This window comes from Protopterus annectens, chromosome 15.part0 (genome assembly GCF_019279795.1).
Source record: "Protopterus annectens isolate FY-2018-M chromosome 15.part0, PAN1.0, whole genome shotgun sequence".
NCBI lineage: Eukaryota > Metazoa > Chordata > Ceratodontiformes > Protopteridae > Protopterus > Protopterus annectens.
In genome coordinates, this window is record NC_056749.1 from 188,380,585 (window position 1) to 188,397,022 (window position 16,438).

The 16,438-nt window shown below is 36.7% G+C and overlaps 1 protein-coding gene across 4 annotated transcripts in view; it reads right to left on the reverse strand.

Annotated features, from left to right (window-relative positions):
* Positions 1-16,438, reverse strand: part of LOC122790109 (probable E3 ubiquitin-protein ligase MID2) — a 1,228,538-nt gene that overhangs the window by 144,202 nt on the left and 1,067,898 nt on the right. For all 4 annotated transcript variants that reach the window (XM_044057683.1, XM_044057682.1, XM_044057681.1 and 1 more), the window contains one exon: positions 5,780-5,928. In XM_044057683.1, the coding sequence (XP_043913618.1) occupies positions 5,780-5,928 (149 nt within the window). The remainder of the gene's footprint in view (positions 1-5,779; positions 5,929-16,438) is intronic.

Sequence of the window (16,438 nt, forward strand, 5' to 3'; positions counted from 1 at the left end):
TCCATGGATAAATACTAAAATGTACGCATAACATGTTCATACCATAAGTTTCTCTCTCTTTCTGTTGTATCAGAATTAATTTTCCATAATAGTATTTTTTCTTCACATAGCTTCATTTCTACATCCACTGATTTTTTTAAATCTTTGAAACATTTGTCATTCCTCTTTATAGTTTTCTCTTAATATCTTAGTAATCAGTCCCTTATAATTTTATTTCATCCATTTAATTATTTTATACAAATTTAAAGATGATAATACTATATAGGATTTACCAACCCTAGTAATCATTCTTGTTTAGAAACATACAGTATACCCCTTTAAACTGGGTTCAAATGAGATCTCCATATAAAAGAGAACATCATTTTGTATGTCTTTTTCATATTCCAGAGGTAGACTGAAAATCACTTGTAAGTCAGTCTCACTAATAATATTGAATTTATTACGCTTTGTTTGCATAAGATAACATGTACATTTCATTTTTCCATTATTTTTTCCGTTGTTCCTTTGTCTGATTTATCAAACTGTATACCCAAAACTGATAGTTTCATTACTAAATGTAATATCTCCTATTATACCAAACCTTTACTCTTCTATTTGTTTAACTGTAAACCTACTTTGCCTAGATATTCATTTACATGAGTTAAAGCTCTCTTCATTTCCTCAGTATTTTTGCCATCTCTTATATTATCAGCATACGATAACATGACAGGAAGCTTAATTCCTTCCTTTGTAACATAAATTATTATTTTTTTTTTTTTGCCTATTCATAAGACTTGATACAACATTCATTACTAAAGAAAACATTATATTACTAAATGGTCACCCCTGCCTTTATTCCTTTTTCTACTTTAATCCCTCACTTAACCATCTATGCGCCAAAATTTGGACTTTATACTGTTAAACTGTCCCACCTATATTTATCTTATTACTTAATTAATAGGATGTTAATATATTCCATAAAGTGTCATGTTGTATGGTGTGAAATGCTTTACTTATATCACCTATTCAAATTTTTAACTTCATATCTAAACTAATACCTACTAGTTCTTTAATTATTAAGGACACTTCTTGACTACTTCATCCCTTACTACTCTATAGTGTATTGTCTATTTTATTATTTATTTTACTTTCTTATCTGTATTTTCATAAAAAATAAAATTGGTATTATTCAGGAGTATTGGTCTCGAATTGTGTAATCATTTTAACTCCTTTTTCCATATAAACCTAATTATTCTTTACATATTTTTTTATATTTGAATTCTTCATTTACCTATTTATTAAATACTTGAAGAAAATATTTCTTTCTTTCTGCTACCATATCTCTATACCTTATGTATTCTATTCCATCAGGTTCTGCTGCTGAATTAATGCATACCATAGATACGGTCTTGTCTAATTCTTCTAAACCTAATTTCCTTTTCTAAATCTCTGTTGTCTTGCTCTGCCAAATTTTAAACTTTCCAATACCCCTTTTCTATTCTATATTTTTACTAAACATCTTCTTTACATATTCAATTCATATTCAGTGGTGGTGCAGCGGTAAGCACTGTCGCCTCACAGCAAGACATTCTCAGGTTCGATTGTTGCCTGGGGTACCTTCTTTGTGGAGTCTGCAAGTCCACCCTGCGGTCACATGGGTTTCCTCTAGGTGCTCACTTTTCCTTCCACTTTCCAAAAACATGCAGCAGGTGAATTGTACACTCTAAACTGGCCGTAGGTGTGAGTGTGTGTGTGAGTGAATGCTATGGATGAACTACAGTGGCAGCGCTAGCTACCTGGCTGTGCAAACCTTGGCTCGAGATGACTTTCACTATTGAAGTGACACCCCAACTCCATGTGCAAAATGGGAAAAGGGGTTGAGGATGGATGATCTTTGCATATTCCTTTGTCATAATCTCTTCTTGTTTAGTCCATATTAAACCTTCTTCAACTTTCATTTATCTCAATATACTATTTTCTACTTTAATAGTCTGGTTTAGATAGAGAACCACCTCTTCTTTCTTACCTTGCAGGAAACATCTCTGTTTATATATCAAATGTTTTATTTATCTAACTTCTACATTTCCATCTCTCTAATAAAATATTCTCTATTATTATTTTCCACATTTTTAAATGTTTCTTCACTTAAATTTAAATACCCTTCTCTTCATTAGTCTACTGCTGTCAATTTGGTTGTCTGTACAACATTTTTTTATATTTTACTTTAAATGCTAGCCACTATTCTGACCAATCTGGGTAAACTCCTCTCAATTCTATATGAACATCTCAAAGCTCATTTATCAAAAATTTCCCTGTTTCACTCCATTCATTTTCATTTAATATTGTCATTCTTTTTGTTATCCATATATATCCTCCTTTTATTTCTATCCAAACAGTCATATTCTGAGAAAAACCTGCTGCTATTATCGATTCTTTAACATTGTCAATACTTTTGGATGTCAAAAAAATCTATTTCAGTTTTATGTTCTCCTCTGTTACATGTCCATTTATTAGTTTTCCTGATATTTAATTTCCCACACCTAATTACTTCTAACATTTTTGAAATAATTATTTTTCTTCTTTATCTTTCTTATATTTCAAATAAATCTCTTGTATTTATTGTATCAGTGTTTATACTAACATATTGCAAAATTGTTTGGAACATGTTTCCTTTTTTCTTGTATATGGTGTTGATACACACTGCAATTACTATGTATACTTGTTTCTTCCATGTTGCATCAAGATTTGTAACCCTTCCCATTATAACCAATGGCACGTCCAATATTTTAACTGTTGCATTACATAGTATTGCTATTCCTGAACATGTATCCTTTCCAAAATTCCAAATAATCATGTTTTCCCTTAACATCTCAGTCTGAAATCTTAGTTCTTCTGTTAAAAATATTGTATTTTCTAGCACAATCTAAACATTCATTGTAAAATACTTATTCTTCTTCTTAAACTTTTGAAACCGATAATATTTGCAGGTATCCTACAGTTATTCTGCTCTTTTTTGAAGTATTCCACAAAAGGAATCCACTATTAACATTTATCTTTTTTTCTTTTCCATTAGCACCGATAACATTTATTTTTCTCTCTTACTGTTTTACCTATAGAATTCTTCTTTCCTTTAACTACATTCCAGTGTATACCTACATAACTGATTTCAGATCCCTGTTCTATTTTTATTTCCTTATTAGATTTGTCATGGTTTACACTTATTTGCTCTACCACTTCTGTTTTTGAAAATTAGTGCCATTTGTTTCAACAGTTAAACCTTCTTGTAATATTTCCTGTTCATCCTGCTTTTTCACAACTTCCCTTCCTTCCATTTATTCTCTTTGACAATCCATCCACATGTGCCCTGTTTCATTACATTATAAAATTTCCAAACACATTATTTTGTATCGTGCCCAGTTCCCCATAGTTACATTTTCTTATTTGGGCAATTACTAATTAAATGATCTGCTTTACTGAAGTGAAAACTAATTTTAGGCTGTCCCAAATATCTTACTATTCCCCTATTACCATCCGCAATTATAACACTCAGAATACATATAATCTTATCAATTTTCAAAAGGACAGAACAATCCCATCCCCCAGTGCATATACCTCTGTTATCATACATTTTTAAAATGTCCAACACATTTTACATATTGTATTTAAGTATTAACGTCTCTTTTTCAGCTTCAGTCCTAAACTGTATATGGATTTTCTTTTTTCCGCTTCTCTATTAAAAGCTTATATAATGCAATTTTTCCGAGGAAAACATTCTTTCCTTTTTTTTTCATATTCCTCCAAGTTCTCCATAGCATGTGCAATCTCAAAAATATCACAAAAATCCTCTGTCATGAATAAATGCTGCTATAACTTAATTTGCTTCTGTCCCCAAAGGAGAGATCAGTTTATCCCATACTACTTATCTATCATGCCCCTTTTCTTCTTTACTCTAAACTCTTACTGTAAATTTTTTCTTTTTTCTTACCTCCATATGTTGTACTTCATCTGTACCCCACATTTTTCCCATTACTTTATCTGCATATGTTCTTTTATTTTTCTTTTACCAATATTTTTCTGTATTCTTTCCATTACCTCTGCCCATAATACATCTTTATCATTTTCTGCCTCTCTCTGCACAAAGTCTTGCCAATAAATCATCCCACAACCTTCTGACTGGGAGGACTGTAAAAATACATCCACTGTTTGGTTCTTTCTTCTCCTGAAACAACGCTGCTGAAATGGCTCTTTTTAATCCATGCCAGGATTGGCTACCTTCTCCCTTGTTATACGGTTGTCTGCGTTCCCATCCACTCAATTGGAAGACTTAACTGTCTTCTCCTCTTTCTCCTTTGTTGACACTACGTCAGGTAACTGCAGTAAATGCACAATTACTTCTCCCTTGACACACAAATGGACTCCTTATAAGGTTCTCCTGCCTTGCCCGCTTCTTTCAGTATGCCTTTCAAAGGCTCCTCTCATTTTAACATCTCAGAAACATCACAGCTGTGATGCTGTGCCTCTGTCTCCTTTTCTGAGCCACCAGTGTGCCCAGAATGGAAGCAGGAAGTGTGACTGTGAAATGGCTCCCTCTCACTTTCAAAAAGAGTAGGAGGAAATTCCCCAGTGCCATGGCCAAATTTTCCCTTGTACAAATACCACCTCAGGTCTCCCCTGAAAAGAGACTACTAGACTTGTGGGGATAACCTGGCCAACAAAAGAATAAATATAAGCAAGTAAAATGGATGCTTCAGGCACTGAATTCTAACAGGAAGACATACCCTCCAGATAGATGAGTTCCTCTAAATTTTCTTATTTCTTCAGAGTCACCCCTGTTTTTTTTTTTTTTTTTTTTTAACCAGTTAGTAAATACACTGCATTGAGCCATTTCTCCTTCTATGCTATGAACAATGCCTAAATTACATTTTTAAAAGCTAAATATTCTGATAAGTTCGGGGACTCCTCAAAAGTTTAATTATTTTATGTGAAGCTACGAAACAGTAAATCAAAGTAATAGGACAGACTTGCAGGATTTCTTAAAGGTCATGTGATATCCCATATTAAAATGGCTGCCATATCCCATGTTGGTCAGGAAAGGAAAGATACTGGCTTGTAGATAGGTAATCACCCCATACCTTCCCATCACTGCTGCTTATATTAAGAACCTCCTTCTTCTTTCGGCTTTTCCCGGTTAGGGGCCACCATAGCGGATCACCTGTCCACTCATGATTGGCAGTAGAGTTTTTACAGTGTCGAGTTGCCAGCCCGCCGCCAGACCTTCCACAGAAGGCACACACACGCATGCATTCACTCACACCTAGGGCCAATTAAGAGTATCCAATCCACCTACAGCATGTCTTTGGGATGTGGGAGGAAATCGGAGCACCTGGAGGAAACCCACGTGACCACAGGGAGGACATGCAGACTCTGCACAGAAGGCACCCCAACCGAGGACTGAACCAGAGAACTTCTTGCTGTGAGGCGGCAATGCTAACTGCTGCACCACCGTGGCCACCCCTGCTTATTTTAAGAACAAATTTCAAAATTAGTATTTTTTCAGACTCTGAGCTAGACAAGAGGTTCTGTGTGTTTGTTATTTTACAGTTTTTATCCTGAAATATGACTCTGCTGAGACAATGCATACAGAGCTTGAGCTGAATCTAATGATACTGAGTATAATGGTGTGTGCCAGAAGCACCCGTAAACAAGCAGTGGAAGACTGTTGAACAAATACACATATATGAACACAAATGCTACATTTAACTGAGCTCTTGAAAAAAGATAAGTACAGACAATCCCATACCTTTCTGCTACATTTTTTCCTGTCTGCAGGAAGCGAGCATGGTCAGTCTCCTTCAGGCTATGTTCTGCTTGGCTGATAAGCGCTGTTGATCTTTCTAGACACTGTCTACAATTGGCGATTTGTTGAGCCAGTTTCCTCAGCTTCATGACCTTTTTCAAAATAAATCAACATTAAGAAAATAAGCTCAGGTATACGCCCATCTGACAGAAACATATAAGCTTTAAAACTACTGGAGCTGCTAACCAGAGCTGCTGTGAGACAGAGTCACACATTTTGCAATTGTGTGTCTTTTGAAGTTCACTCTTTAGTTAACAACTATAAAAAATGAAGAAACGAATAATGCACTGATTAATACCACATCACAGCAAAATAAAAGCATCACCACGCAGTGCATAAAAGTAGTAGAGTGAGCTAGAACATTTTTAAGTTTGAAAACTGAAAAATATACCGTCACTATACTATTAAAAAAATACATGCACACATACAATACTGATAGAGGGCAGCTTTCATTAAGGTATTGCAATGTGCACCATGTGCAAATCACTGTACCTTTTTGCTACTCAGCAAGCACCCTTGTACTGTGCTGCACAGTCCTTCAACATGAAGCACTGCAAGGGCTGGCCCTGTGGCCAAGCTGAATACTAATGAGACATATTTGGGGGAGAAGCATGCACTAATTAGCCATGTGCTCACTCTCCAGCTCCATCTCCGGGGAGGTATGTACACAGCTGAGTGATTCAAGCAAGTACTTGGCTATGTAGATCAGTATGCTAAAATGCCATGTTCAACCTCCGAACATGAAAGTACTGTGGAGGGGAATGGAGAAAAACAGGACACCAGGGCTTAGTCTAAAAATGTCATAATGGCACCAACATCAGAACAGAAACTGGAGGAGTGTGAAATCACCACACATGATGGATTAACATTTAAAGTGCTATAGTGGCACCAGTGGTATTAAGGAGATCAGGGGATGGTGGGATACATACACACTAAAGTGCAGTACCAACACCAACATTTCTATGAGGGCCAGGGGGGTGGGCGTACATACTAAACAGTAGGAAAAACTCCATAAAGTGTCCCAAGATGCAAAACAACATAAAAGGGATTGGGGGCCACAAGACACACTTTAAAATGCCATAACAACAACAACCTCAGTACAGAGATAGGGATGACATGTTAAAGTGCCATAATGGCATGGACATCAAAATGTTGTCAAATGTTAAGAATGCTTTTTTCTATGGAGTTTGAAAGCTTCTGTATATCTTATAATGTTGCTTGAATTTAACTGTGGAGCTTTTCTCCCCGGGCCTCCACTGAAAATGGACATGCATCCAGTCAGATTTTCCCAGTCAACAAATGTAAATTAAATCAAATAAATAATAATAAAAAATGTATTATTGCATTACTAGTTTTCTAGGATGTATCATAGTATATTAATATGTCAGTACAAGGTTTGACATTAATTCTGTTAACTAAGAAAATAATGGCATTATGATTAGGACAACCTGATGGCTCGATAATTTCTAAAATATCAACAACACTGGATATATTACTATGTCTGCAAAATTGTCTCTTTCAGGCAGTTTCAGTAACTTTGACATGCTTATAAGGTTAAGCATTTTTTATATTCATTCAGTACTACAGTCAAAATGCCCTTTACCACATAAATAATAGTACTTCTATAAAATTGTATTGACTCGGAGTTATGATAAACTGCTGCATTAACACTAGAAATGTAGTATTGTATCATGCTCAGCGTTAGAAAGACAGTAGGGTACCACATCTCTCTCTCTCATCATATTTTGTTTTTCTGCAAATGTTATATTTTTTTACTGTATCATTGTCAAGTATCTCAATCACATGCATGTATTTGTAGAGATTCTCCCCAGGATTCCAGTGAAAAGGGGCTTTTAGCCCTGATGGACTATTCTGGTTAACAAGCATCAGTAAAGGAAAGAATAAATCAATAAATAAATGCATTTCAGATCCAGATGTGGACAGATATATAGAAGCTGTCCAGTCAGTACCCACACAGTTGAAATCTCCAAGGTATAAAGTAAGTTCCTTGGATACAGCCACATATAATTTTCCAGTAAAGTCAGTATGCAGATCAGCATTTATTGATGGAATTCTAGAACAGCGGTGTTGAATATCTTAAGAAAACTCTGTCATTTCCAGAATCATTACGTTTTGGAAAAATTGTCTTGCATATCATCCTGTGAATTAAAGTAAGTATGCCTCCATCTAATTCTCCTTCAGATTTATAATAATACTTTTGAAAAATCAGGTAAATGATTAACTGATGAACTGCATGCTTCTGTGATGACCTTAGTTTTGATATTCTAATCAGCGCTATTGACTCATCCTCATCCTTTATAGTAGAGATATTTAATGCATCACAGTAGTACACATTCTCAGTATTATACCTCATCTGTAAAAAAAAAAAAAAAAAAAAAAAAAAGGCTTGATTTCCTCTTTAATCGTATTACCAATGCATTTTAATTCACAATTACTTGTTTAATGTACTCCTCCTGAAATATTTTGTAATCTAATCTCTTCCTCCCAGAAAATTACAATTTTAACAGAATTCATTGTATACAACTGTCTTAACCGGTTAACACAAAATTTGGCCTTAGTAACTTTTTAATCAGATAAATCATATAATAAAATAATTTCACTAAGCATCACTACTAATTTGTGGACTTTAAAATATTAAGTTATTTATACAGTATCTCTTTTAATGTGCCCCAGAGGTACATCACTCAAGTCATTCATACCTGTCGGCTTCCCGGCTGCTGTGTGCACCTGACTCGGTATCACTCTCTTAGCTCTTTCTATCCACTACCCTGCAATAAGGGACCTGCCTGACTACTAAGGATTCTCTCATCTACCTCCAGCCTGCCAACTTGGACCTTCCTTTTTATGCTGTCCCAGTACTTCTCACCTGATTGAATAGTACTTGGCAAACTTTCTATCCACTACCCTGCAATAAGGGACCTGCCTGACTACTAAGGATTCTCTCATCTACCTCCAGCCTGCCAACTTGGACCTTCCTTTTATGCTGTCCCAGTACTTCTCACCTGATTGAATAGTACTTGGCAAACTTTCTATCCACTACCCTGCAATAAGGGACCTGCCTGACTACTAAGGATTCTCTCATCTACCTCCAGCCTGCCAACTTGGACCTTCCTTTTTATGCTGTCCCAGTACTTCTCACCTGATTGAATAGTACTTAGCAAACTTTCTATCCACTACCCTGCAATAAGGGACCTGCCTGACTACTAAGGATTCTCTCATCTACCTCCAGCCTGCCAACTTGGACCTTCCTTTTTATGCTGTCCCAGTACTTCTCACCTGATTGAATAGTACTTGGCAAACTTTCTATCCACTACCCTGCAATAAGGGACCTGCCTGACTACTAAGGATTCTCTCATCTACCTACAACCTGCCAACTTGGACCTTCCTTTTTATGCTGTCCCAGTACTTCTCACCTGATTGAATAGTACTTGGCAAACTTTCTATCCACTACCCTGCAATAAGGGACCTGCCTGACTACTAAGGATTATCTCATCTACCTCCAGCCTGCCAACTTGGACCTTCCTTTTTATGCTGTCCCAGTACTTCTCACCTGATTGAATAGTACTTGGCAAACTTTCTATCCACTACCCTGCAATAAGGGACCTGCCTGACTACTAAGGATTCTCTCATCTACCTCCAGCCTGCCAACTTGGACCTTCCTTTTATGCTGTCCCAGTACTTCTCACCTGATTGAATAGTACTTGGCAAACTTTCTATCCACTACCCTGCAATAAGGGACCTGCCTGACTACTAAGGATTCTCTCATCTACCTCCAGCCTGCCAACTTGGACCTTCCTTTTTATGCTGTCCCAGTACTTCTCACCTGATTGAATAGTACTTGGCAAACTTTCTATCCACTACCCTGCAATAAGGGACCTGCCTGACTACTAAGGATTCTCTCATCTACCTCCAGCCTGCCAACTTGGACCTTCCTTTTTATGCTGTCCCAGTACTTCTCACCTGATTGAATAGTACTTGGCAAAGTATGTATTATCATTGCCCCTTGTTGTAAACAAATTTGTTCTTGTTTTTTTAATCCCTATTAACTGATTGTTAGATCCTGAGTCAGGAAAGCCAGCAGCCAGACCCCTCCCTAGGACCATTATCATCTATATACTGCTTCCCTGCCATTTAGCTTACCCTTCCCTACTTGCTATACTTCAGAACTTAGTCGCCTGATGCTATACTAACTCTGACCACCAGGTGGCAGTCTAACCTAGCCTAGACCCCTTACTCTCTTTTCAATCTACTAGCTTCGGCTCCTTTTATTTTTCCTTCTTTTCTCTTCCCCTTGCCCTACTGCCTAGCTATTCTCCTACTCTACCTCTTCCTGCTCCTTCTCTGCACTCTTCTCAACCCCTACCCTCTGCAGACTAGTAATTTCCTTATTCTGCCCTCCTCATTACCCTTAGTCTTCCATCATACCTGCTCTACTGAAACCTTCTTACCTGCTCCACCTTCTCTCTCTGGGTTGTTACTGCTTACTGATTGTCTCCTTCTCTACTCGCTGTGACCCACTCCGTTCGCCCTGCAGGCTCACTCCGCTCCCCTACCCTACTCCCAATTCCCACCCACCCCCAGTGCTGTTTAACTTATACCTATCTGGCCACACCCACTGTCCTCTGAACCTATCACCTAACACTTGAACTTATCAACTCCACCCCTAATCCCCCTCCTCTATCATCTGTACACTACTGCTTTATACCTACTCTCCCCCAAACCTCCTCTAACTATCTTATCATACTATATATCTTACTTCCCCACATAATTTGTCACTTTAGCCTGCCTTATAACTTACTTAACCTTTCTACCATACTACTACAATATGGCCTATGTACATACACCTATCCTCAAATACTCTCTACTCATGTCTTCTTCATTAATATTCCTTAACTTAACTTATACCCGTACCTACTATGAACACTACTCTTTGTTCTTTAAAGTACCCCCTCAACAGCAAACTATACCAACTACACACCCCAACTCTCTCTCTCACAGCAACATTACCTTTACTTCAGCCTACCTACTGCCTAGGTTTCACAGATATACTCACATTACTTACTTCCCCAACATGATAAGTCTACCCAAGTACTATAAAGTCATAAAAACTGCATTGACACATTCTTTAAACCTTCTAATAGGTGGAGACATTCATCCTAATCCTGGCCCAATACCACAACATGACAATCTACAAAAACAATCATTCAACAATGCTTCCTCCTCTATAATATCAGGAAACTCACTCAGAATAGCTCAACTCAATATCCGTAGCATTAATAACAAGATTAGCCAACTGCATGCTCTTTTACAAGCTCATGCATTTGATATCCTTTGTCTAACTGAAACTTGGTTAAACCCCGCTACTCATGACCTAGAAATAACCCCACCTGGATATAACATCCTAAGATCCGACCGTACATCCAAAAAAGGTGGAGGTGTAGCCATCTTGCATAAATCTGAACTTCTTGTTACACCCATTGATGTGTTATTACCCTCAAATACCAATGCTGAAACTCTTACTGTCAAACTTCAAATTAATAGTGCTAAATCTATCTATATAATCTGCTCCTACATCCCTCCAGGTAATAATATTACCACTCTCGAAAACATTCTTAGCAGCTTATCTACTCTCCTACCTCAGGAAACTATAGTACTTGGTGATTTTAACATAGATTGGACCACATGTAACTCCCCTAATCCAAACACCCACATAAACCTATTTGGCTTCACCCAAATAATAAACTCCCCCACAAGATTCCATAAACCTAGCAAAAAGGAAACTATTCTTGATTGGATCCTTATAAACAGTCATCCAGATACTTATAAAGTTGGAACTCTCCCAGACGACATTAGTGATCATGTACTAACCTTCATAATAAAACAAAAGAAACACAGCTCTAATAATAACAACATGGTCACCTTTCATTCAAAAAAATTCTTCCAAGCAGAAAACTTTCAAAACGAACTAAAAGCCTTTAATTGGTCACCTCTAAAGCAACTCAAACTGGACAAAGCCGTCTCTTACTTTAACACTTCATTCCTTCAAATCCTAAATAGCCACGCACCCATCCACTCTTCCCGTGTAAGGACTAAAATAGCCCCCTGGCTCACAAAACTAACCAGAGAAAATGTTCCTACGGAACAAAATATGGGCCAAATGGAGAGCCTCAAAGAACACTGCTGACCACTTATACTTTAAGCAATTAAGAAACGCTACCAAAAAAGACATTTTGTTAGACAAAAAAATTATTATTCCAAACTTCAACAATCACACTCTAACAACCCTCAAAAGTTTTGGTCAGGCATTAATAAACTTCTCAAACCAGGGCAGGCTAGAACTCCAGCCCCAAACTCTATTCCCCATGATAGTCCTTTGCAAATAGCCAATACCTTTAACAACTACTTCAATGAAGCTATTCAAACTTTAACAAAAACACTAACACCCACTACCCCCTCTCCTTTACAGAATACAAACAGTTCTATTCCCCTCTTACAGTTACAACCAGTTACAACTTCCTTTATCTGTAAACTCCTTTAGAAACTCAAACCTTGTACTCCCTCTGCAGATAACCTCCCAGCAGAATACCTTCAAGTAGCTGCCAAACCCTTAGCTTATCCAATATCCATCCTTATAAACAGAACAATCACAGAAGGTACCATCCCTTCCATATGGAAAGTATCCCATATAATCTCTTTGCATAAAGGAGGTAAATCCACTGACATTTCCAACTACCGTCCAATTGCTCTACTCTCTCCATTAGCCAAAATAATGGAAAGATGTATCCACCATCAACTACTCCAACACCTGCTCCATAACAACTTACTTGCTAACTGTCAGCATGGCTTTAGACCCTTTCATAGCACCACTACTGCCCTACTAAGCTTTACAGACTGTATTAACAGAAATCGAAACAATAACTCTCTCTCATCTGCTCTGTTTATAGACCTATCAAAAGCTTTTGATATGGTCAACCATAGCTTACTTATCAGTACTCTAAAAGCCCAATCTCTTGACCCACAAGCTATTCTTTGCTTTAAATCCTATCTAGATAACAGACATCAAGCAGTACTCTGGGACAACAATCTTTCCACACCCCTCCCTGTGAACACTGGAGTCCCTCAAGGCTCTATCCTAGGCCCTCTTCTTTTTTCTATCTTTATTAACAATCTCTACACTATTGTTCCACAAGCCACTTGCATACAATACGCTGATGACTCTACTCTAATCTGTACTGCCAAGTCCTCATCCTTTCTCCAAACCCTTACTCAAATGGTATTTAACTCTGTAGAAAAATGGTTTACTGATCAATGTCTCCTCCTCAACCCCAAGAAAACCAAACTATTACTCTTCACTCCCACTCAAAAATCGCCACAGATCCACTTCACTATTAACTCCTATAATGGAACTTGTATCTCCCCTGATCCTACTGCACACCTTCTGGGTATAACCATTGATCACAACCTCAGCTTTGATGACCAGATCAATAATACTATTCAAACTATCAATAAAAAACTAGGCTCTCTGTATAGAATCAAACCCTTCCTTACACAACCGGCTAGAACTTCCATTGCCCAGGCTCATCTTACTTCTACCCTATTCTATGTTTCTGCCATTTATACCAATCTATCTAAGCACAATCTTACCAAGCTTGAATCTAGCTATAATAATATAGTCAGATTTGCTACTGGCTCTCCCTATAGAACCCACCACTGTCTCAACCTCAAACAACTCAAATGGTTAGAACTACAAAACCAACTACGATATAATCAACTTGTAATCACACAAAAAATTCTGTACCACCCTACTAATACTCCTATCCTCTCTAACCTGATCTCCCCATATAAAAATCTTACAACACTACGCTCAGCTAGCAAGTTACTAATTGCCAACATTAAATCTAATAACAAAGCTGGGGACTCGCTCTTTACCAATGTGGTGGGCAGAATCTGGAACAACCTTCCTACAACACTAACCTCTCTTTCATCTACTCCACTCTTTAAGAAACACCTCAAAGATCACATAAAAATACATTGGCTATGTCCCTGCTCAATGCCTGACTAAATATTCTTATTCTCCTTTCTCTGCCCCTTTTTCCCTTACCTCCTGGGCTACTGCCCCACCATAGTTCTAATTATTACAAGCTAACTCTTCTCTATTTATATCTTCCAGTCTACTCTCTTCTCCCTCTTTGACTAAGTGAATGTCAATTTTCTTTTCTTGCCAATTTGCTTTTCTTGTCAAATATTGTATGAACTTGTGCTGATTGTACCTTATAACTCATGGCTTAATTGCTGTTTAAAACCTATACCAAGACTTTGTAACTTTGATCACTCAAATTGCTTGTACTCTCTTTACAATCATTTTGTGCTTCAAAATGTATTTTTAAGCTTGTTTTTTTATTCTAACTATTGTATGTAGTAATCTTATCATACTTGGAGCTTTTCTCCCCGGGCCTCTACTGAAAAAGGATATGTATCCAGCTAGACTAGCCCGGTCAACAAATATAAAATAAAATAAATAAATATAAATAATGATCTAGTCAAACAGTGCTTGAAGAGTAGCCTATCTCTGAATCTGTTCATAAATATTCATTCATTTAAGATCTAGTAGACTTGTGATAGTAATTCTTTATTTGGAGCTGGTAAAATATCTCTTGTACAGGTTTTAAAATGATGTCCTGAAACATAAGTATCCATTGATTTCCCTTAAGGTACTCTACAGAGTAGTTTATTTTCATTTCTGACATCTGTTTTGAAGACTCTTCTCTCCATTCTACTTGCTTATAATTCTTAGCAGAAATATGTCAGGATTCTTGATTTCTGAGTCTTCAACTCCAAAGTTATCAATCTCCAATTGTATAAAACATGCTGCAGGAACACATTCCTGCGTGATACTTGTATTTTGTATTTTCTACCATCAGACATTTAGTATAAGCTAGGAGTGCATTTTTCTTAGGTAATCTGGGCTGCCTAATTTGCCTTCCATTAGTAAGTGAATTTGACTTTTTAACTTGTGCAATTGCTACTGAAGATGTTCATGAATTATGTCATTTTTTTTTTTAATTATAATCTCTGGATACAAATGTGAGGGGAGATGCATTATCTTGGATCAGTGATTTTATTACGAGGCTTTCCTAAAATATATTTTATTGTGACTGGTCCTTACATACAGAAATGCCACTTTGCAAGGTTCATAAAGCAAATCCAGATGTATCTTCCCTCCACTAACTCGACTGGGAAAAGGGACATAACGATCCCTTATTTTTTCTTATGCCTTTTTATTTTTTATCTGGTAATGTAATGCAATGGCACACAACTATTATTGCATGATTTTTCATTAACTAACTGTATACTGTATTCTTTTACTTTACAGAAAATGTGCCTTTTCCCTTTGCGTTACCTTCCTTTTTACAAACATTTTCTGTATTTACCAATAACCCCCATCTTTATTTAGCCAATTGTGTTCAGGGACCTTACGTTGTTAATCACCTACATTAATTTGAAACCTTAATTTCTCATTATTATGTCCCATTGTTTAAAAAAAATACACTCTTAATTTTATACCTCTGCAGAGTTTCTTTTGCCTTTCTCACATCAGATAGACTTTTGTTTAATAAAGTATTGCAGTAACAGATCTAGTTGATCTATACATTTCTGTAACTCGCTAAATTTGCCCTGGTGTATTATTCATATCACACTCATTTTGAATGTTACATTCAGTGTGCTTTTCAACCTATTGTCTTACAAACCCCATCACTGCATTTAAAGCTGTATTTCTGAGAACTGAACAGGTCAAATCATGGCTTTGTGTCTTACTTAGCAGTATATAAGCCTCCCTTCACTTATTACAATGTTAAAACATACTGTCTTTATTTCCAAGATGATCTTTTAATAATGTTTTTACATATTACATTTTGTAAGAAACTTACTATTCAATAGATATTCTAGGGTGTAAATGTTGAATTGTTCCACTTATACTAAATAACAGAGTATATATTACTCCAACAATACGTCACATTCAAGTAATCTAGATAATGTTGCATGTTTGCCTTTAAATATCCTAAAAAAATTCATATACAAAATACAAGAGTTAGAAAGGGTAAAAATGACTAACTGAAGTTCTACTGTGAAGCCTACATTGGCAGGACTTGTACGTCTGTTGGGGGCTACTTATTCAGTGTAATTATAAAGTTATGCAAGCTAAATACTGTAGGAACTTGGGAATTTATAAATGGTTAACATCTGGTTTTAACTGTTCTATGATGCACACAGACAGCTCCTGCAATGGTACTAACTCCCTGAACTAGACGACCTCTTTGTAATAAAATACAAGTCCAACTTAAGTATGAAAAACTATTCCTGCAATATCATGGGTAATAACTGCTTGAACTGCAGTACCAATATTTGGTAGGAAAATATAGGCCCAGACCTAGTATCCAAAATGTGTTAATGCACTGTGAAGAATGGGGAATACTGTATGGTTCATAAGAGTTTTAAGGGCATTTTGGTCTAATGACTAAACATACTTAATAAGCAATGTTTAGTGTTGCCGCATTTACCCACATTGTCTGATAAAATGCT